The sequence below is a fragment of the Ceratotherium simum genome, chromosome 20 (assembly GCF_057802395.1).
Source record: "Ceratotherium simum simum isolate JZ-2026a chromosome 20, ASM5780239v1, whole genome shotgun sequence".
Taxonomy (NCBI): domain Eukaryota; kingdom Metazoa; phylum Chordata; class Mammalia; order Perissodactyla; family Rhinocerotidae; genus Ceratotherium; species Ceratotherium simum.
Genome location: NC_141919.1, coordinates 16,264,059 through 16,285,686, shown reverse-complemented (window position 1 = coordinate 16,285,686; position 21,628 = coordinate 16,264,059). Strand labels below are relative to the sequence as shown.

The following is a 21,628-nucleotide window of genomic DNA, read 5'->3' as shown; positions in this document are numbered from 1 at the left end:
CACGTATTAGTTTGACTAAAAAATAAAACACCTGTGGTATGGTTATAACTGTAATATTTAAAAGTGAAATACTAATAGTGATTATTATCAGCACTATGAGTAATCTTTCTTCTTTCTGTTTTTCCCTGGTTTCACTTATTTCTATTGTATGTTTTACATTTTAACGCAAAAAATAAGATAGACTTTAAGCTTTAAATAACAATATAAATATCTGCCCATTCAAAAAGTAAATAAAATCCTTCCACTCTGTCTTTCCTCCAACTTTCTTTGTCAGCTTTAATTAGGCTACAGAGCCAGAGAAAAAAATGTTTTCAGCAAGGCAAAGTAGATGAGAGAAATGTCTATCCCTGGGCACCCAGCTACAGAGATGCCACTCCCATATTCCCCCCAAACCAACCCCTCTCCTCCAATTTTCTCTTTTGTCCCTCCCTAACAAACCAATACATAAAATATTTTTCCAAATAACTTCATTTTCACTATACCTTCCAATGTTGCCCATAAATCAGGATATGTTTCTTGGCAATGTCCACTCTGTCCCAAGCCATTGCCAGATTTAATTGTTCTGATGCTGATAAACTTGTGCCTAGAGTAAGAGAAAGGAACAATCATATATTCTACTTAAAATATCAACATTAAAAACCCAAAGTGTGGGGCCGGGCCAGTGGTGTAGTGGTTAAGTTCATGTGCTCTGCTTTGGCAGCCCGCATTTCACAGGTTCGGATCCCGGGCGCAGACCTACGCACTGCTCATCAAGCCATGCTGTGGTGGCGTCCCACATACAAAGTAGAGGAAGATGGGCACAGATGTTAGCTCAGTGCTAATCTTCCTCAGCAAAAAGAGGAAGATTGGCAACAGATGTTCGCTCAGGGCTAATCTTCCTTACCAAAACAAAACAAAACAAAAAACCCAAAGTGCCATGGAATGTGAAAAGAGGAAGTGAGGAATAGTTGTAACCCTATTCAGACACTCACCCTTTAGTAGAGCTGTTAGGATTGCTAAATCAAGGTCTTGTGACTCCTCAGAATCAGCATCAAATATGGTAATCTATAACAGTTGAAAAATAGAAGGTCATACATTTTGGGAATTAGCAAAGAAATGCTTTCAAAAGTATCCACAAAATTTACTCTTGAGCTAAGGAATCAAGCAAAACATTCTTCATTAATGTTAAAAACCACAAAGAGTTAAATTTTTTTTTTTTTAACTTATAGAAGAGAAAACTTTTTAAAAAGGGTAATAGAGAATCATGAGCACTCAGGAAAAAAATAAAAACTAAAAAATTCCATGTATCCTAGAGGAAACATATATGAAACAACATTACTACCTTTATACTATGCACAGGCTATAATGAAAAAAAACTCAGCGCCAATTCCTAATGCAAAGAAAATCATTCCACATTTTGAAGAGATACCAAGTGAGATCCTTCTGTTCACTTAGCCTTAGAAACTAAGACTTTTGTTTTTTAATGAGAAATGAATCCTCAAGGATTCATCACAAAATAAGTGAGATAATCACAATGCACTCAATGAGCTAGTACAACAGACAGCACAAAGTGTTACAATGGCAAAGTGCCCAGTGTGCCCAGGCAGGCAAGTGATTTTTTTTAAGACAAATAAGGACTTTATTTATGATTATAAATGGTCATCTGCTGTTAATGAATGTATCTCAGTCTTTCTAAATAAATATATATTTTACATAGTACAGGGAGCCATTCAACAACAACAACAACAAAAAGTCAAGACTAGCAAGTTCAAGCCCCAGATATGCCCCAGATAATACCCTTGGGTAAATATTGTAAGGCCACTGAATCGCAGGTTCCCCATCCACAAAATGCGAGGAACCCACTAAATAATCTCTAAAATCCCATAAAGAGAGAAAAACTATGCTTCTACAATTCACACATTAGTTACCTCCACCTAACAGCTCCTCTATGTGCATGAATGAAACCAACCCTCAATTATACAAGGGGAGCTGAGAACCTAATTTCAGTGATGTGCAAACCCTTAGCTGCCTTCTCTAGTCCTCTCTGGATCATTACAACCCTCATTAGTTGCTTTCTCATTAGTTACTCTCCTTGATGACAAGAAGAGGCAAACATAAGGGTGATCTCTTTAACATGTTCTTTTCCTAACTTAGTGATTATTGTGGGAAATATAAAATATAGCAGACCATGTACAAGATTTCAACTCTGAGGTCAAGTTTCAGTTCTACCATTTCGTAACCGGGTGACTCTGGGCAAATCACTTAAATTCTCTAGGCTTCAGTTTCCGTCATCTCTGAAACTGGAAATAAACAATCACTGTGATATTGAACTTACTTATGGGGCTATTTCAGGTGAAAAAATATATTTGAAAGCACACTGCTAATTGTAGACCTGGTTGTCATTTTTGTTGTTATTAGGTCAACTAAAATCCCAAAGGGTTTTTCACATATGTTTAGCCATGCTTTGTCCAGCTTGTACTTGTTCAATTGGTTTTTTGAGGCCAGGTGCTTAAATATTACCAATATCTTGTATGATTTGGTCCAGCCTTCAGTTGTGGAAAGATCGTTGTGAATCATGACATATCTGCATGTTTGCTGTAATTGTCAGCTTCATATCATCCAAGTCACTGATAAAAATTTTGATCAAAGTACTCTAAAACACTGAAACCTTTTCCCGAATCCATGTTAAGTTCATAGCCCATAGTTTGCCAACTCCATTTTCTATCTAGGGTATATTCTCACATTTCCCATCATCCAGTGCATCTGCAGGATTTACTCAGGATGCAGTCATGTAACCCAGCAGACTTGAGCTCATTTAAGACATGGAGCTGTTCCTTCACCCTCTGAAAATATTTATGTGTAATTTTCACCAAATTTGATCACTTTTTTGTCAAACTGCTATACTATCTAAGTACTTTTTCCCAGGTACAGTCTAGAACTTGAAGCATGAGGGTAAGTTCTCAACCAAGGGTCAAGTTATGTAGAGTTATATACAATCAAGTTAAAAATTAAAAATTCCTCATTTTTAAAAATTGTGAAAATAAATACTACAATTGTTGAAAATTAGCACTATTTAAGTCACTTGAGTCATCAACTCATATACTCACATAATCCCTATGCACCATACACTCCATTAGAATTTGAAAAAGGTGCTTGGACTGTTTAAGACTAAAGTTGAAAGTGTTCTGAATCATGCAGATGATCTCCTCCTTCACCTGAGGACGCAGGGTCCTGGGAGAGAGATAAATGGTCACGACTTGACATAACGCAGAGAAGGGCAGAAGCCAGCAACACCAATACAAGAAAACCTGTCTGTCGCACCAGACTGGGAAAGTTTCTATGAACAGTTCTGCCAAGAGAACAAAAGAGCGGGAAGCAAAGGGAAGCAATGGCACCAGGAGAAAGCTGAATTTGAAACTGAGAATGGACTGATCTGCCATGATCCTGGAAAGAATGCACTCTGGGGCAGGGTTCTCCAGCTGATAGATTTCCAGGGGACTGTGAGTCTACAGAAATTATGGGCAACACATTCTCAAAAAGGTCTGAAACCATAAAAGGTTTAAGAACCATTCATCTAGGGTGACTTTAGGAAATGGAGAGGTGTTAAAGAAAGGGGAAGTGGGTAGAGGGTGGAAGCAGATGGCTGAGGGCTGAAAGAAAAGAAAAATTGTAAAGACAGAGTTATCAGAGAACAGTTATAACGTAAGCAGTGAATGTTTATTAAGTAAATTAACGGGGTCAATATTTTAGTTTGCAGGCACTATATTTACTTACACAGTAGAAACATCATGCTTTTGAAATTGGAAGAATCGCACTGGATATAGGGATGGCTAGAGAGACATGACCTTCTTATTTGAAAAGGGGAAAGAATTAAGACCTCAAATAAGCACAACATATGCTACACAAATGCCAGACTGTCGATTTTCCCAGTTCCTGCTCTTTTTACTAATGGCAAACGAATTTGATCTGGGGCCAACACTGGTCTCCCCACTCAATGCAGAGTTCCCTCAGTTATCATGGCCAATTGCAGGAGCATCTTCTCCCTCACTGCCCCTGGAAATACTTTTTCCCAAAGCTCAGACAAGGCTCAAGCGTTCCTGTTAGAGGAAGGCCGTTCTTCAGCTGAAGAAATAGCAACTTACATCATTGGAGGGCATTTTGGAGTTGATTAATAAATACAAAAATCATCGAGAAATGAATTCCAGTCTCAATCTCTGTGCTCCAAGGATATCTAGCCCACAGGAAAGCAGAGCTTAAAGAACTAAAATGGAAGAATAAATAGTCACCACAGGTTCCGCAATGAAGAGTCAATAACTCACCCTTCATCTGCTAAGTGTTTGTGGGTGAAGGCCAGGAGGTCGGCAGCCCTGCCTGTGCCCTCACACACCACCACTGGATCTTTGTCTTTCACAGTCTCCCACACTGCGAGGATGACATTGGGACCGCCTTCCACCACCAGCCCCACCACAGGCACGCCTGGTCCTGAGCCTATTTCAGATGACAAACAATATCAAACTGTTACACAGGAACACTATCTTAGCGAATCAGCCATTTTGATATCCAGACACAAGTCTTCCAATTACTACATATATTCATTACTGCTCCAGCCCCTCTCTCTTCTTTAACTCAGACTTGCTTAGTTCAGACCAAGCCAGAAGTTTGCACTTTAAATAAAAGTAGCATAAACATGGTGAGAGCATCTTCAAGCTTTCTCCAGTTATAAAAGTGGCTAAAGGATTTCAGTAATTTAAAAAAAATAAGTGGTCTTCAAGAAATGTTAACTTTTCATTGTGGAAAGTTTCAAACATATCTAAAAGAAAACAGAATGATATAATAGACCCCAATGTATGGATCACTCATATCCAAAAATGATCAAACTTTTCACCAATTCAATCAACTTTTAATGTTGGTTATTTCTAAGAACAAGATGGGGTGGGAACCCTCAAAGACTTTTACATTTCAATTTATTCCATTTTTCACTGTTTGAATTTCTAATCAGGACTATATAATACTTTATTAAAGTAGGGAAGACAAAAAAAGGAAAAGACCGTGGAGTCATTCTTTTTAAAAAGATAGTAAGTGAAAAGAAGTTACAGAGTGATATTTGTAGCACGATCCTATTTAGATTTGTAAAACCATATACATGGGGTTATATTTTTTATATATGTACGCATGTATCAATATGTATAGCACGTTATATAAATGACCAGAAATCTCTAGGAGGATATATATCAAATCATTCACAGTGGGGAAGGGAGGGGAGGATTTGGGGAAATGTTAAAAACAGACTTTAAATGTTTATTCTATAGATTTCTTATTTGATTTAACTTTTATACCACACATGTATTGATATATTTAAATCAAAAAAAACTTTTCACAAAGGAAGAAAAATTGGCAGGCAATGCCATGCTTGCACCTGAGCAGCACAGGCCTTTCCTCCGGGCGCCATGTTTTGCAGGGCCTCTCTACTCTACTCAAGCCCTCCTCTGGCCACACCCCTCCTCTCACAGTGCGGAGTCTACAGGACCAATGTTTGAGGGCAGCATGTGCCCCCTCCTCCACATTCTAGAGTGCCCATGATCCCCAAATTCCTGCCTCTAAGCCTCTGCCCTTGGTATGTCCTCCCCAAAGACATACTTGCCAAAGCAAGAGGCAGCTTTGAGGGGTAAGAAGGAGGTGGATAGAGCTTGGACATATAGGCCTGGGTGTCCAGGTGACCACATGCGTGGGAGCACTCTGGCATGGCGGGATTGAGCCACGGGTGGGAAGAGAAGCAGAGAGCGAGCTGCAGGCCGGTGCCGAGGTGCTTGCTGACTCTGCTTCACTCCCATGTTCTGGCTCAGTACTCCCCAAAATCTAAAATTCTAAACTCAGATCTGGCCTTCCAGCTATACGTGTTAAGGTAAAAGGATAGAACATTATATAATTTGTTAACTTGATTTAAAATTTTTAAATACTTAGACATATGTACTCTTGTCCTGGACTCCACAAATGTTAGGGGTGGGCCTGTTAGCAGGCATCCAAATACCTTATTTAGTCTATTTAATGCTTTGACATTCTACTTCCTTTCCTTTTCTTTTTCTTTTTTTTTTTTTTTTTGTGAGGAAGATCGTCAGCCAATCCTCCTCTTTTATTTGCTGAGGAAGACTGGCCCTGGGCTAACATCCATGCCCATCTTCCTCTACTTTATATGGGATGCCGCCACAGCACGGCCCGACAAGCAGTGCATCTGTGCACGCCCGGGATCCGAACCAGCAACCCCCGGGCTGCTGCAGCAGAGTGGACGCACTTAACCACTTGCGCCACCAGGCCAGCCCCTCCTTTCCTTTTCCATACACCTCCACCTCATTACTTCCTCTGTCTCACTGAAAAGTGAACCTAAGGTGTACCAATTGATAGTCATAGGGTTCCTCTAATAAAATAGTCTTATAACAGCTAAAGGAAATGAAGAAAATGGTATATTAAGGCATAAAAGTAACAGAAGAAAATTTAGATGACTATTTCATTAATCATGGAATTATTGAAATGGATGGAAAAAAATTTTATAAGAGAATCTCTTATATTCTGTACAGTGAAATATTATGTAGCCATTAAAAACGTGCCAAATTATGCTTATTGGTATGGAAACATATCCATGTTTAGTGGGGGAAGGAGGAGGAGACTACAAAAGAAGCACGGATATTACATGATTCCAGCGTTCATTTTAAAAAAGTTGCTCTGTTTGTGTGTAGAAAATTTCTGAAAGCAGACATCTAAAAAAGTTAACAATGGTTAGTTTTTAATAGTAAGATTATGAAAAACTATCCCCTTCTCTTATTTTCTCTCTTTGCTTTATCTGAATATAAGAGTATATAATACTTTTATCATCAGAAAAAGAAATCAATAATTTTATTTTGTGGGAGAGGGAGAAAATTCAATTTCTGTTAGGTATATCTTTCTTGAAGCAATAACTAATTCCACAAAAATAAATATATTTATGATTGTTTTTCTACAAAAAAGATCTTACTGATGCTACTAATTTGTTCTTAAAAAAAAAGATCTTTGAGGTGGCCAGCCCCATGGCCTAGTGGTTAAGTTTGGCACATTCTGCTTTGGGGGTCCAGGTTCAGTTCCCAGGCGTGGACCTACACCACTCATCCATCAGTGGCCACCCTGTGGCAGCGACCCACACACAAAATGGAGGAATACTGGCACAGCTGTCAGTTCAGAGCGAATCTTCCTCAAGCAAAACGAGAAAGATTGGCAACAGATGTTAGCTCACGGCAAATCTTCCTCAGCCAAAAAAAAGAAAAAATCTTTGAAAGCAGAAATGTCATTTCCTGTTTCATGCAAGCTCAGGGTTGTTTTCATTCATCCACAAATGGAGACTCATCAAGGACTAAGAAAGACAAAGACTTTGCTCTCCTGGGGCACACTTTATAGTACTGCACAGAACCCCTGAGTGATTTCTGTGGTGAGTGCAGGTCAACAGAGGCAGCAGGTCATTTCAGGTAACTGATGGCTCAGACCCCTAATGGGGCCTCCCTGCAGGGATTCTTCAACAGGTCCAATCTCTGACCTGTCCTCCTCTCCTCTCATCTGTGGGTCTCCTTTTCTCCCATCTCCCCCACCCCATAGAGGACCACATACCTGATCTGTCCCCCGTTTCCTGACCTAAACGAGCCTCCAACCTTCATTTACACTAAGCTCTAAGTGACTGGCAACAATTCCCAGAGACCTTCCCGCACCCCCCACCCCAAACAGAAGACCCTTAGACCAAAGGAGGGCAAAAGGAAAGAAAGAGGTGAAGATGGAGGCAGAGATTGGAGTGATGCAGCCACAGCCCAAGGAACACCTGGAGCCTCTAGAAGCTGGAGGGGGCAAGGAAGGGATGCTCCCCTAGAGCCTTTGGAGAGAGCATGGCCCTGCTGACCCCTTAATTTTGGACTTCTAGCCTCTAGAACTGTGAGAGAATAAATTTCTATTGTTTTAAACCAAAAAACAAAGGGACCCATTTATTGAAGACATAGTATATATCCAACACTATCGTAAGCACATCTAACATACTTTATCTCAATTAATTCTCACAACGAAAGGTAGAGGTAGACACTTCCTTCCCTTTTATATTAAGAAAACAATTTCACAGATGTTAACTCCGTTGCCCAAGGTCACAGGCAGTAAATGACAGAGCTTTGATCTGCCTGAGCTCACTACATTCTGCTGCCTCAGGGGATCCAGGCCAAAACTCAAAGGACATTCAGCATTTCCCAGTCAAAGGTCAAAGATTGAAGAGGACCTTTGCCTCCATAGGGCCTTCCTGCTCCCTGGCCCTCTGCCCCAAAGGGTGGGAGTATTTTGTGGAAGATTTAACTTATTGAAAAAGCCAGGGGCCCACCTTCTGCTGCCTTGGATGAAAAAAGTCTCCATTTTTCCAGGCAGCACCCAGCCCTCCTCCTCCCTGTAAAGATTCCCACCTCTCCACCCAAGGACACTTGCTGATTCTAGCCCTCCCCTCCCTTCTCATCTCTCTCCAGTGGATACTACCAAGATGGCTGTCTCAAAGCACCACTGCGAGCAGGACACAACATTGATACCTTCCAAAAGTCTCTATTTCTAAAAGCCCTGTCTGGTTTCAACCCCTTCCCTGTCTGGGGCCATGCTCCCCACATATGAAATGTTATCTTCCCTGACTATCAAAGCTCATACCTCCACTCTTCTCAGGCTAGTCTCCTTACTGCTCTTCAGCCATCCCCATTCCTGCCTTGGTACTTCCTCTCTTCTCTCCCTCCATCCATCCAACCCTAAGGACTCCTGGATGTTCTGCTAAAGTCTCCACTCTTCCATGAAACTTCCCCTGACTACGTTGTCTCCTAAAGGTTTCTTCCTCTCTTCTGGCTGTCACTCACGGTTCTGCACCACCTTACATCCTGCTTTCTTCCAGCTGTGGGTTCACACACATTAACTTAAGGCAGAGGGGCTGCTTGGACCTCTCCATTCTGTACAGATGACAACTGAGCACCTTGCCCCATAGCAGGCCCCCAGCAAGGACCTGTCGGTACTCACAGCTGTGTATTTTCTGCAGAGAGAGGTACTTTTCCAGGTTCCTCCTGAGCTTCATCTCATTTCCATATTTGCCCACAGTCCCATCATCAGACAGAATGAAGTGGGAGTGCATGCTGTTGAGTGTGGTGAGCTTGCTGAGGGGGTTGCCCAGAGTCTGGTATAGGCACACCACCTGCGAGATAGCAAGGACAAGAGAAAGTCAAAGCTCGAGATCCTTCCCCAGGCTCAGCTGCTCCAAAGGCCTAACTCTATGCACTACAAGAGTTCCTGTTGAGGTTCAAAAGTACTACCCGCTACCTACAGCAGTGCTTCTCAAGCTGATACCTTGCTTCTCAAGGATCAATTTGGAATTTTTTTAATTTCCCATTTTTTATGGACAGATATGTGGTCCTACTATGCATGACTAGTATGCAGTTTGTTCTATATGAGACTCATGATACAAGTTCAACAACACTCGAACACACTGTGCTCAAGAAGCCCGCAAACCATATGCTTGCATGTCACAGCACTGTCACGTTGCTAAAAATGGTTCTAAATATTCATTTTCAATTTCTGTACTTACCTTGTTTCAGATCATTAAAAAACTGTCCAAGGATCTGCATCGGTATCCAGAAAATATGCCCTTTAATAGATCTATTCCAGAATAATATTTTGACACTGATTTTTTTTCTAGTAATCCAAATGAAATGAAGAGTAACAGCCAACGAACCAAATGGAGATTCATTCAATATAAAACATCCAGATTTTTATTAACATTTATTGACTCTTTCTTAAACTGTTCCAATTCTTATTTATTTTTAGAGGCGACAGCACAGTATTTGGAGTCAGAGAGTCCAAGTTTGTCCAGACTCCTATTTACTAACTTTAACTCTGGGTAATTCCTACCTCCTTTCTCAGGTTTATTTTCCTCATGTGTAGGTGAGGATGATAATAATTCCTACGTCAGAGGGCTACTGTGAGGCTTAAAAGAAATAACAGATTTAAAAAGCACTATAAGGGCTGCCCTGTGGTGTAGCAGTTAAGTGCACGCGCTCTGCTGCTGGCAGCCCGGGTTCAGATCCCGGGCCCGCACCAACGCACCGCTTGTCAGGCCATGCTATGGCGGCATCCCACATAAAGTGGAGGAAGATGGGCATGGATGTTAGCTCAAGGCCAGTCTTCCTCAGCAAACAAAAAGGAGGATTGGCATGGATGTTAGCTCAGGGCTGATCTTCCTCCCAAAAAAAAAAAAAAAAAAGCACCATAAAATTTAAAAACATTAGTCTTTAAAAGTTACCTTTATAATTCCTAGGCATGACACTGAAGCCAGAATTCAAAAAGAAAATCATTGATAGATTTAATACATATTTTTTTTAATGGAAAAGTGATCATAAATAACATAAAATAAAAACTGGGGGAAATCCAGCATACATAACAAACAAAAATGTTAATAGACAATTACAATATAAAATGTGTTTCAAAATATAAAAATTGTGTTTGAAAATGCACAAAAACTACATGAAAAGATGTTGAACCTCAGTAGTAGTCAGAGAAATGTAAATAAGCACAATTAGGTATTATTTTATACCTATTAGAATGGCAAAGTTTTAAAAACGACAGAATATACAGCGCTGGCAATGGTACAGGGAAATGGGCACCCTCATACCTTGTCGGTAGGAATGTAAATTGTTACCGTCTTTCTAGAAGGCAACATGTCATATTTTTAAAGTGCCAACTTTAAAGTTTTTAACATGCCAACTAGCCCAAGCATTCTCCTTTGAAAATTACTCCTAGGGAAATAGGCCAGCTAGTTTCAAAGGTTTATATATCTTATCACAACATTAATATCATTTTCTTGTAAAAGTGAGAAACAGGAGACCACCTAAATAGACAATAATAGAGAAACAGTTCAATAAATTATAGTACTTTAATACAGTAAAATATTATCAGGCATGAAAAATCAAAATGCACCCTGGGCCCGCAAATGTGGTCTCTCAATACTATTTCCCACTAAAAGCAGCCAGCCATTTCTCTAGGAGCAAAAAATATATACAATGAGCCTAGAACATGTTTTTCATACTAAAACAAAAGGAAGCTATGAAAAAATGACTAGAATTGTGTTAAAAGGACTCAGGAGATAACGTGAAAAAGCTCCACTGGCCAAAACGGTACAATCTGAGCCTGACTAAGAATACTAACTGTAAAGGATTAATGGATCGAAACATATCAAGTAGAGTTGGCCCTCTGTATCCACGGGTTCCACATCCATGGATTCAACCAATCATGGATGGAAAGGCCTGTGATGGTTGCCTCTGATCATGTACAGACTTTTTTTCTTGCTATTATTCTCTAAACAACACAGGATAACAACTATTTGCATAGCATTTACATTGTATTTGGTATTATAAGTAATCTAGAGATGATTTAAAGTATATGGGAAGACACGAGTAGGTTATATGCAAATACCACACCATTTTATATAAGGGACTTAAGCATCCATGGATTTTGGTATTGATTTTGGTATCTGTGGGCCAACCCCCCATGGATACTGAGGGATGATCATATATTTAAATTCAGGAATAAAAAAACACAACTCATTGTTCACCTTGGAAGATGGTAGGTAACCAACTCACTGTTTTGAAAGCTGGCAAATAAAGAGAAAGAATCAAGCATTCATTCTGAACTTTCCTATATGATTGTACCACAAGGTAAACCAAGTGATTGATGATAAAAATCTTTCTCTTTATAGAGTATTTAAGCTAATAAATGAAGAAAGAACACTATAATTAAATATCACCATTTTTGAACCCTACTGAAATAATAAATCTAAGCAATGAAATCATAAAAAGTGAGACGATCATGTGTTACAAGGGAAGGACAGCCCTCCTTCTATGGCATATACTTGCACAAAAAGAACATGAATCTGATCATACCTTAGGATCAAACTACCAATTTACAGGAAGGACAGGAGACAAAGAAATAGGCTAAACCTACTACAAGAGGTTAAATCTGCAAAATCCAAACTGTGGGAAATGCTTCAGGAAAAAGACCCGGTTTCTTCAACAAATAAATTGCCAAAAAAGGGAAAAAAAGGAAAAAGGAGAGGGAGGGAAAATCCATAGATTAAAAGTGATTGAAAGTTACTCAAGGGAAAAAGTAAGTGACTCAACACCTATATCAACCCATCACAATGTAGAGAACTCTTTTGGATAGTGAAATCAAACAACTAAAAAATTATGAGACAATCAGAAACTTGAACATAGACTGGATATTTGATGATATGCAAGAATTGTTAACTTTTTAGGTATGATAATGGCAATGTGGTTATATACTTTAAATTGTCCATATATTTTAGAAATACCTACTAAAATAATTACCAACAAAATTATTTGATGTCTGGAATTTGCTTCAAAACAATGGAGGGAGGAAGTGAGGAATGGATAAGAGAATAGATGAAACAAAATTGGCTATGAGTTCATAACTGTTGAAGCTGGGAGGTGGGTACACACGAGTTTATTATTCTATCTCTGTATTCTTTAATATGCTTGAAATTTCCAAAATGAAAGCTAAAATAAACCATAAGCATGTCTATATTAATTGACAGAGAGAAATAACTATGTTAAGCAGTTAAGCTAAAAAGCAGATTCATAGCAGTGGGTTTCTGTTGTTACTTTTTTTACATACAACCTTTTTTTTCTATACATATGTACACATACATAGAAAAAATTCTGTAATGATACACACTAAAATATTAACAGTGGTTATCTTTCTTCTTAATACTTTTTGTGATAGCTGAGATCTTTTTTTTTTTTGAGGAAGATTGGCCCAGAGCTAACATCTGTTGCCAATCTTCCTCATTTTTCCCTTTTTTCTCCCCATAGCCCCAGTAGATAGGTATGTCGTAGTTGTACCTCATTCTAGTTTCTCAATATCTGAGATTTTTACCAAAAATATACATTAGTCTAAAACATATTTAGACAAGTCCATTCCCTTTAGAAAAACAGACAGATAGGATCAAAGAATCAATACCCAGGAACGAATGAAGCAGAGAGTAGTACGAGCTGAGGGAAGAGAAGGGCCACATCACGAACGTCCCTCGTTTCACTACACGCACGCCACTGCAGAGAGCTTGGCTATTACTCTGAATGAGACAGGAGCCACCGAAGGGTTTTTCACAGAGGAGTAGCATGATCTGATTTATATTTCAGAAGAGTCGTTCTGACTACTGTGTTGAGAATAGACTGTAAGAAGAGACAAGGATGAGGGTAGGGAAGGCTATTACAATCATCCAGGTGACAGAAAATGGTGGCTTGCACCTGCTCAGTAACAGAGGACGTAACGAGAAGAGGTCAGATTCTGGATATATTTTTTAAAGTGAAGCTGAGATAATTTACTGATGGATCAGGTTTGAGGCGTGAAACAAAAATCGTTCCAGGATTACTCCAGGGTTTCTGGCTTGAGCAAGGACAGGATCGTGACTTTCTAAGATAGGGAAAGGGAGGCAGTAGGAAGTCAGGAGTTGCTTTGGCATATATTACATTCAAGACGTCTATCAGACATCCAGAAACAGTGCTAAGTTGGCAGTCGGATACACGATCATTTCCTTTCGTTGTGAAAGGATTTTCTACTTACATCTTTTCCAATAAGATCTCTCCGGTTCTCAATGACACCCCAAGGAGGGATTCCAACTGTCCAGATTTTTCTCAAAGAGTGGGAAGAATGGGCTTTCAGGGCATCCCCAACATGTTTGGACACTCCTACAAACAACCAGTTTAGAAGTCAAACTTTAACTCACAAATCATGCAAAACACTGTGACTGCGGGAAAGAGAGAAATAAACAAGTACATGCAAGAGGTCATTAATATGGAAAGTGGCTGGCACGGTGGAATTAATTTCTGATATCTTGGCTTCCTCCACTGCCTCTTGATACCTCTCTCTCCTATCCCAGACCTCACCGCCTGAATAATTCTCCTCTCCCTTTGGGCAATTTCTGCTTACAACCTCAACTCTGACCCTCTTCTTGCGTGATCATAATGTCTGACAAGCCCAGTCCTGACATGAGGAACATTCTAAGTATTTTTTTCTCTAACCTTATCCACTGTCCCAGCAAAACATCCTGCAGATGTGCCTGTTGCTTCATCGAGGTAAATTAATTTAATAGCTTTATATACATAAATATTCCAGAGCTAATACATTGATGTTTGCCTTTCTGGGATTACTAATAACAACAATAATTATGACAGCCAATACTTACTAAACTCTAACTACGCACCAGGTGTTTTTTTAAGCATTTTACATTTATTTACACTTTAAGGAGGAACTTTTTTTAGTCTATTTTATAGGCAAAAATTAAGGCACAAAGAAGTTAAATATTTGCCAAAGGTTATAGGGCTGGTAATTAGTAGAGCTTTGATTCCAATCCAGGATATCTGACTTTTCTTTCTAAAATAGACTTTAGGGCCGGCCCCGTGGCTTGGTGGTTAAGTGCACGCGCTCCGATGCTGGTGGCCCGGGTTCGGATCCCGGGCGCGCACCGAGGCACCACTTCTCCGTCCATCCTGAGGCCGAGTCCCACATACAGCAACTAGAAGGATGTGCAGCTATGACATACAACTATCTACGGGGGCTTTGGGGGGAAAAATAAATAAATAAAATCTCTAAAATAGACTTTACTTTTTCGAGCAGTTTTAGGTTCACAGCAAAATTCAGCTGAAGGTACAGAGATTTCTTATAGCCCCTGCCCGTAGACACGCATAGCCTCCCCCACTATCAACATCCTCTACCAGAGTGGGACATTTGTTACAACTGATGAACCTATATTGACTCATCATCATCACCCAAAGTCCACAGCTTACGTTCAAGTTCTCTCTTGGTGGTGTACATTCTCTGGGTTTGTACAAATGTATAATGACATGTATCCACCATTATAGTATCATACAGGATCGTTTCACTGCCTTAAAAACCCTCTGTGCTCTGCTTTTTCTTCCCTCCTTGCCCCCTAACCCCTGGCAACCACTGATTTTTTTACTGTCTCCACAGTTTTGCCTTTTCCAGAATGTCATATAGTTGGAATCACACAGTATGTAGCCTTTTGAGATTGGCCTAATCTGCCTTTTAATCACAACACTGCAATGCACCACTTACTCTCCCTCTATATAGTACTAACCCTATTTGTGTCATTAGCACAGGGAAAAAAACTCTGCATATTTATGCATCTGATGCATAGCACTTAAATTATTTCTTTCTGTTTGACATCTTCCCCTCCGACCCATCTTTTGTACTTCTCCCAGAGTCATTTTCTAGAATCAGGATTCTAGGCCTCAGGCAAACATTAATATCACCTGTAGAGCCATCCACTGCAACAGAGATTCGAGTTCCATAGATTTGGCATGGGTTACCAGCACTGTGGTGGTGGTGGTGGTTTTTCAGCAGCCCAGATGTGATCCCAATACATATTGTCTGTTGAGACTCTGTAAAACCAGATATGACTGTCTCATTCCCTATTAATTCTCCTGCTCAAAATCCTTTGAGGGCTCCCTGCTAGGCAGAGAATAAAACCTCAGCCCGTCAGCCTGGCACTCAATCTGCCTCCAATCTCCCTTGCTGTCCCTGTCCCCTGCCACATGGCACATCCAGCCAGTGGCCTTATCACCTCTTTCTATACACGCCTTAATCTCCAGCTATGTGCCTGGCCCTGAGCTGTCACCTCTGCCTAGACTGCCTCTTCCCACTCTTCCCTCAAAGCCAGCACCAAGAGCTATATCCTTCTCCAAGCCTTCCCAGTGGCCCTCAGTTGGAACCGGAATTCACCCTTCTCTTCCTTTTACTTCCAAAAACTTTCTTTGTATCTCAACTATGACCCAACTAGCATTGATTTTTAGTTAGTTGCTTATTGTCTGTTTGTCACAGCCCACCCCACCACTAAACCCAGGGCCCACATCTTCCTCATCTTTCATCCACAGCATCTATCTAAATGCTTTATAGGTAGTAGATTGTTAAGGCCGGTAGCATTCAATTTAAGTAAATGTCAAAAATTCACGCCATGTTTAACTACAGTGGAGAAGCATCTCAAGAACAGGGAGAAACACATAAGCAGAGCTTCTCAAATTTAAATGTGTATACGAATCATCTGGGATGCTGTCAAAATGCATACCCTGATCTTGCAGGTCAAGGGTGGGGCCCAAGATCTGCATTCCCAACAAGCTCCCAGGGCAGCTGCTGCTGCTGATCCAGGGGCCACTCCTCGAGCCCCAGGCCCTAAGGAATTGTGGTTGAATCAGGTCAGCCCCTGAGTATTGTTGAAAGAAGCTCCAAGTACGTCTCACTTCTCATTTCTTTTATTCCTGTGAACTATTTTGATAGTCTTCACACAACTATATTTGTGTTCCTTAATTGGCCCTAACCTAAAATGTTAAAAAAAATAAAAAAGCAATAAGAAAAATAAAGTATGTAATGCAGTTAGTTATTCAAAAAAAAAGGCTTGCCCATGTCTAAAGGCTTGCTTACTTTATGTCTAAAAACTGTGGTCCTGGAAGCTGTAAATATCTACAAAAATGAAAAATCTTACTAAAAACAACCTAGAATTACCAGGCCATTACGGGGAAAGTTCCAATTAGACAAGACCATTCAAGAAGTGCACTCAAAAGCAAGGGTTCCCAAATCCAACAAACAGAATGAGATACCTATTTTAATTGGCATGCAGAAGCTTCCAAAAGGCTTCATGGTTACAAAATAGCTTCGTTGAAAAATTCATTGAAAAGGCTAATGAAAAATTAAAGACATAAGAGGTATGTTAAACAAAAGACAATAAGACTGATGTGATTCCTACTGCTCTCCTCTATCCTCCTTTACCTGAGTACTCACACTCTACTAATTCTCTATCTGAACTTCCTTTCCACTCTGAACAGACTATTCAACAGTTCCCTTTTAAAATACAGCCATGTGCTGCAGAACGACGTTTTGGTCAACCACAGACCACATATACAACAGTGGTCCCATAAGGTTAGTACCATATAGCCTAGGTGTGTGGTGGGCTATACCATCTAGGTTTGTGTAAGTACACTCTATGATGTTCGCATGACGAAATTGCCTAACGACACATTTCTCAGAACATATCCCCATCATTAAGCAACACATGACCGTAAAACTACCAGATGCTGCAGAAGATCCTTCTCTGGTATCTTTCGCTCCTTGGTCAAAGACCAAACTAAGGGCCATAAAGAATTTCCTAAATCCAGGGAAGATCTCCAAAAGTTTTCTCAAGAATTTAAAGTCCTTATCAGGGCATATGAGCCAGGATTGCCAGATTTTTATCAGCTTGTGCACCTGCGGATAGGACTTGGTGAAGCCCAAAAATGGATGCGAGAAGTAAAACGGCATAACCCCAAGGATGATATTCAAGATACTCAGTCTTCAACGTGGTCCCCTTATGGACCAGAAAAAACTTGCAAAATAGCAACCGATATTCTAAAAGCCATTCCTAGAGTCTTCCCTGCCTAGCACTGATTGGTCTAGTACTCAAACATGCAAACATAAGAAAGATGAATCTATGGCAGACTTTCAAGCACGTCTGGAAGTTCTTTTCCTACAGCATTCTGGGTTCCATACAATAAATAATGTCACCCAACCTGCTCACCCCACCCTCTTTGTAAATGGATTATCTCCTGAGATTAGTGGATTGATATAAAGGTGAAAAATAGTATAGGAGGCCACCAGTCTGACTAAACTCATGAGCATAGCTGAGCACTTTGAAAGGACCTTGGAATAAGACCATAAACAAAAGTCCGACAAGCTATTAGCCTTACAGCCACAACAGCTCCAAGGTCAGAAATCTATAATAACACCTGGGTTTCCCCCATTGCACCCCGCTAAGGGCCCATCATCAAAAATGCTGGCCCAGGGATTGAAGTCCAATTTGAAATCAACTGGAAGACTGGGAAAAAGCTTGTCCTCAAAGGTTCTATGCAAATTCTTCAAAATCAACTCTCCCCATATCTACCCCCAAATGGGCCCTCCCAGAGCTGACTCTGGGACTCTGAGGGATTCTCTAGTAAACTGCTACCAGTAATTCCCTTAAACAGCCAAGGGAAACTAAAACTAAAATTAATGGGAAGTTGCCAAATTCTGGTAGATACCAGAGCTACATTCTCTACTTTAAACCCCACTCTCATAGGATAACAAGTCCCTTGGAGTAAAAAAAAAGTTTCCATAGTGGGGGTATCTAATAAAATTCAGAGAGAGTTTCTATCTCAACCAGTACAAATGACTCTGGGACCTTTCACTGGAAAACATCCCTTTTTCCTATGTGATATAGCTCCAGTCACTCTGTTAGGTAGAGATCTCCTTTCTAAATTAAAAGGGCTAATATGGTTTGCTTCCAATGAAGACCTCACTTTAGAATTTCCTGACAAACCTGAACCTGATCTTTTATGTTCCTTACAATCTGTCCTTGATACAGAAGGGAAGAATTCCAGCAAAATACCCCTAATTTAATCGAGGTGCCCGAAAATCTGTGGGCTACCCCTAATACTGACATTGGGAGAATAAAAAGTGCAGAGCCTATAAAAATTCAGATAGACATAACTAAACCTCTTCCCAAATTGCCTCAATATCCATTAAAGCCTGAGGCCATACAAGGCCTCACGTCAATAGTAGAAGACCTAATCGCCCAGGGGTTAAAGTATTCCCTGTACCAGCCCCTGTAACATGCTGATCCTGCCAGTCTGGAAACCTAATGGGAGAGAATAGCGATTTGTGCAGGACTTGAGAGCTATTAACAAGATAGTTATTCCTGTTTCCCAGTTGTTCCAAACTCCAACGCCCTTTTGTCACAAGTTCCACCAGACTCAAAACGGTTGTAGAACTTTGATCAGCCTTCTTCAGCATCCCTGTAGACCCCAACAGCCAATATCTATTTGCCTTTACTTGGAACAATCAACAGTATACCTGGACAGTCATGCCTCAAGGGTTCACTGAGGCCCCTTCTTATTTCTTCCAAGCACTCCACGAAGATTTAAATGCCCTCCAGTCCCCGGGGAAATCAACCCTTCTATAGTATGTAGACGACATATTGCTATGTTCATTTACCAAAGAGGCGTCCATAAAGGATTCCATTTATGTGCTGTAATGGTTAGCTGAAAAAGGACATAAAGTCTCTAAGGAAAAATTACAATTATCTCTAGACACTTCATTACCTAGGGCATAATCTAAGTGCTGAAAGAATCCAGCTATCTCCAAAAAGAATTAAACTAATCCAAGAATTCCCTAGGCCCACAACTAAGCAACAGCTTCATGGATTCCTAGGCCTGGCTGGCTATTGTAGACTATGGGTTCCCAGTTTTTCTCTATTGGCTTCCTCACTCTATGAACTTACTAAAATTTCAGTGCCTGAACCCCTTCCTTGGGAAGATAAACATGAGCAGGCCTTTATAAGGCTAAAACAAGCTCTGTAAGAACCCCCTGCCCTAGGGCTACTTAACTGTTCAAAACTTTTCACCTTATTTGTACATGAAAGAGATAACCAAGCCCTGGGAATGCTCACACAAGAACATGGCAATAAACAGAGGCCTATTGCCTCTTATGGCATACAGCTTGATTCGGTTGCTCATGACTATCCCAACTGCCTTAAGGCTATCGCAGCAGCTGCCAAATTAATAGAAGCCTCAGCAGATTTAACCCTAGGAAATGACATTTATTTACAAACTCACATGCTGTACAAAGTCTTCTTAGTTCTGAACTCACTCAACCCTTCTCTGCAAGCAGACTAACCTCCTATGAGATCCTTCTGCTTTCACCACCTAATGTGCATCTTAAACATTGCAATGTTGTTAATCTTGCTATGTTACTACCCCTGCCTGACGACGGCAAACCCCATGACTGCAAGGTAATAACATCCCATTTTGTGACACCATGTCCTGATTTACAAGATGCCCTTTTGACCAATCCTGATTGAATTGTTTGGTAATGGGTCATAATGGAAAGATGAAAAAAGGAATTTCCAAGCTGGCTATGCTGTTATTACCCAATATGAACTACTTGAGAGGAGAAATCTCCCATAAGCTAAATCAGCCCAACAAGCAGAGCTCCATGCCCTTACCACAGCACACCAGCTATCAGAAAGACAAATAGTTAATATTTATACTGACAGCCTGTTTGCTTTTGGGGTCGTCCATGATTCTGGGATGTTATGGAAACAAAGGGGTTTTCTTACATCTACCAGGACCCCAATCAAAAATGGACGAGTAAATGACCTTTTTGCTGCTATTCTCTTACCTCCTGAAATTGCTGTCATTAAAATTGAGGCTCACACTAAAAAGACTGAATCTAAGTATCAGGGAAATGCCGTTGGCTAACTTTCACGCAAAGGCAGCAGTAACAGAATCTATAAAGGTTGTGGCTCATGTGGATGAAGTCCATTCTGCTTCTGAAAAAAAATGACCCCTTTTTGCCAGACTTTTGCCATCCTTACATCTTTGCAACATGTCAACAGTCTGCCCCTACATCAGAGAAATCACAATAGGCAAACAACGGTTGTAAATTCAATGAACAGTCAGGGCTATGGGAAACCCAAGACGACTGCTTGGTTCTTCCCGGCTCCCTGGCAAACCACATCTTTCAGTTTTTGCATTCCTTCACCCACCACAGTGCAGTTCATCAGATGACTCCAGTGATAAATAAACATTGGTGGGGAGACTTCTATAAAATTGCAAAAAGTTTACCATCAATGTTTGACCTGTCAGGTCCATAATCCTAGAAAAACTATTATTGTTCCCAGAGGCCTCAAACCTCCTCCCTCTAGACCCTCTGAGCACCTGCAGCTGGACTTCATTCAACTGCCACTTAGTATGGATTATCAATATGTTCTTGTTATTGTATGTATGTTCTCCGGATGAGTTAAAGCCTTCCCCTGCCGCAAGGCTGATGCCTCACAGTGGCAAAGAAACCATTAGAAAATGTGTTTCCCACTTGGGGTATACTTCTCATAATCTCTAGAGATCGAGGCACCCATTTCACTGGGCAAATCATACAAGCCTTAACAAAAACCTTGCAAACTTCTTAGAATTGTCACTGTCCCTATCACTCTCAATCATCAGGCAAGGACAAGAGAACTAATGGGATCCTCAAACTTAAAATCTTGAAACTTGCTGAAACTACTGGACTCCCTTGGCCTAAGGTATTGCCACTGGTCCTGCTGACTGTTTGCAGTACCCTCGTTGGGAAACATAAATTCACTCCACATGAGATAGTCACCAGTAAGTAGACCCATGTCTATTGATACGCAACTTTCTACTGATCCCTTGTTATCTCAAGCTAACATGACCAGCTACTGTAAGTCTTTAATGTCTTGTGCTAAAGCTTATCATCAACAGGTTAAAGAAGTTTCCTGGATCCCAATTCAAAGGATCCTGTTGGTCACAGTCTGGAGCCTGGCGAGTGGGTATTCTAGAAACATCATCAGAGAAAGACAGCTCTCAAACCCTGCTGGCAGGGATCTTACCAAGTGCTCCTGACCACTGACACTGCTGCAAAACTATAAGGCATTGAACACTGGGTACACACCTCACAGCTGAAGAAGGCTCCACCTGACAGCTGGTTCTATGCAAATTCTGGAGACCTCCAAACCAAAGTG

The 21,628-nt window shown here is 40.5% G+C and overlaps 1 protein-coding gene across 1 annotated transcript in view; it reads right to left on the bottom strand.

Annotated features, from left to right (window-relative positions):
* Nucleotides 1–21,628, bottom strand: part of TRPM6 (transient receptor potential cation channel subfamily M member 6) — a 147,662-nt gene that overhangs the window by 81,333 nt on the left and 44,701 nt on the right. Inside the window, exons 6-11 of the mRNA XM_014794705.2 lie at nt 13,633–13,757; nt 9,022–9,193; nt 4,299–4,467; nt 3,087–3,210; nt 972–1,044; nt 483–583 (exon numbers count right to left, since the gene is read on the bottom strand). Of these exons, the coding sequence (XP_014650191.1) occupies nt 483–583; nt 972–1,044; nt 3,087–3,210; nt 4,299–4,467; nt 9,022–9,193; nt 13,633–13,757 (764 nt within the window). The remainder of the gene's footprint in view (nt 1–482; nt 584–971; nt 1,045–3,086; nt 3,211–4,298; nt 4,468–9,021; nt 9,194–13,632; nt 13,758–21,628) is intronic.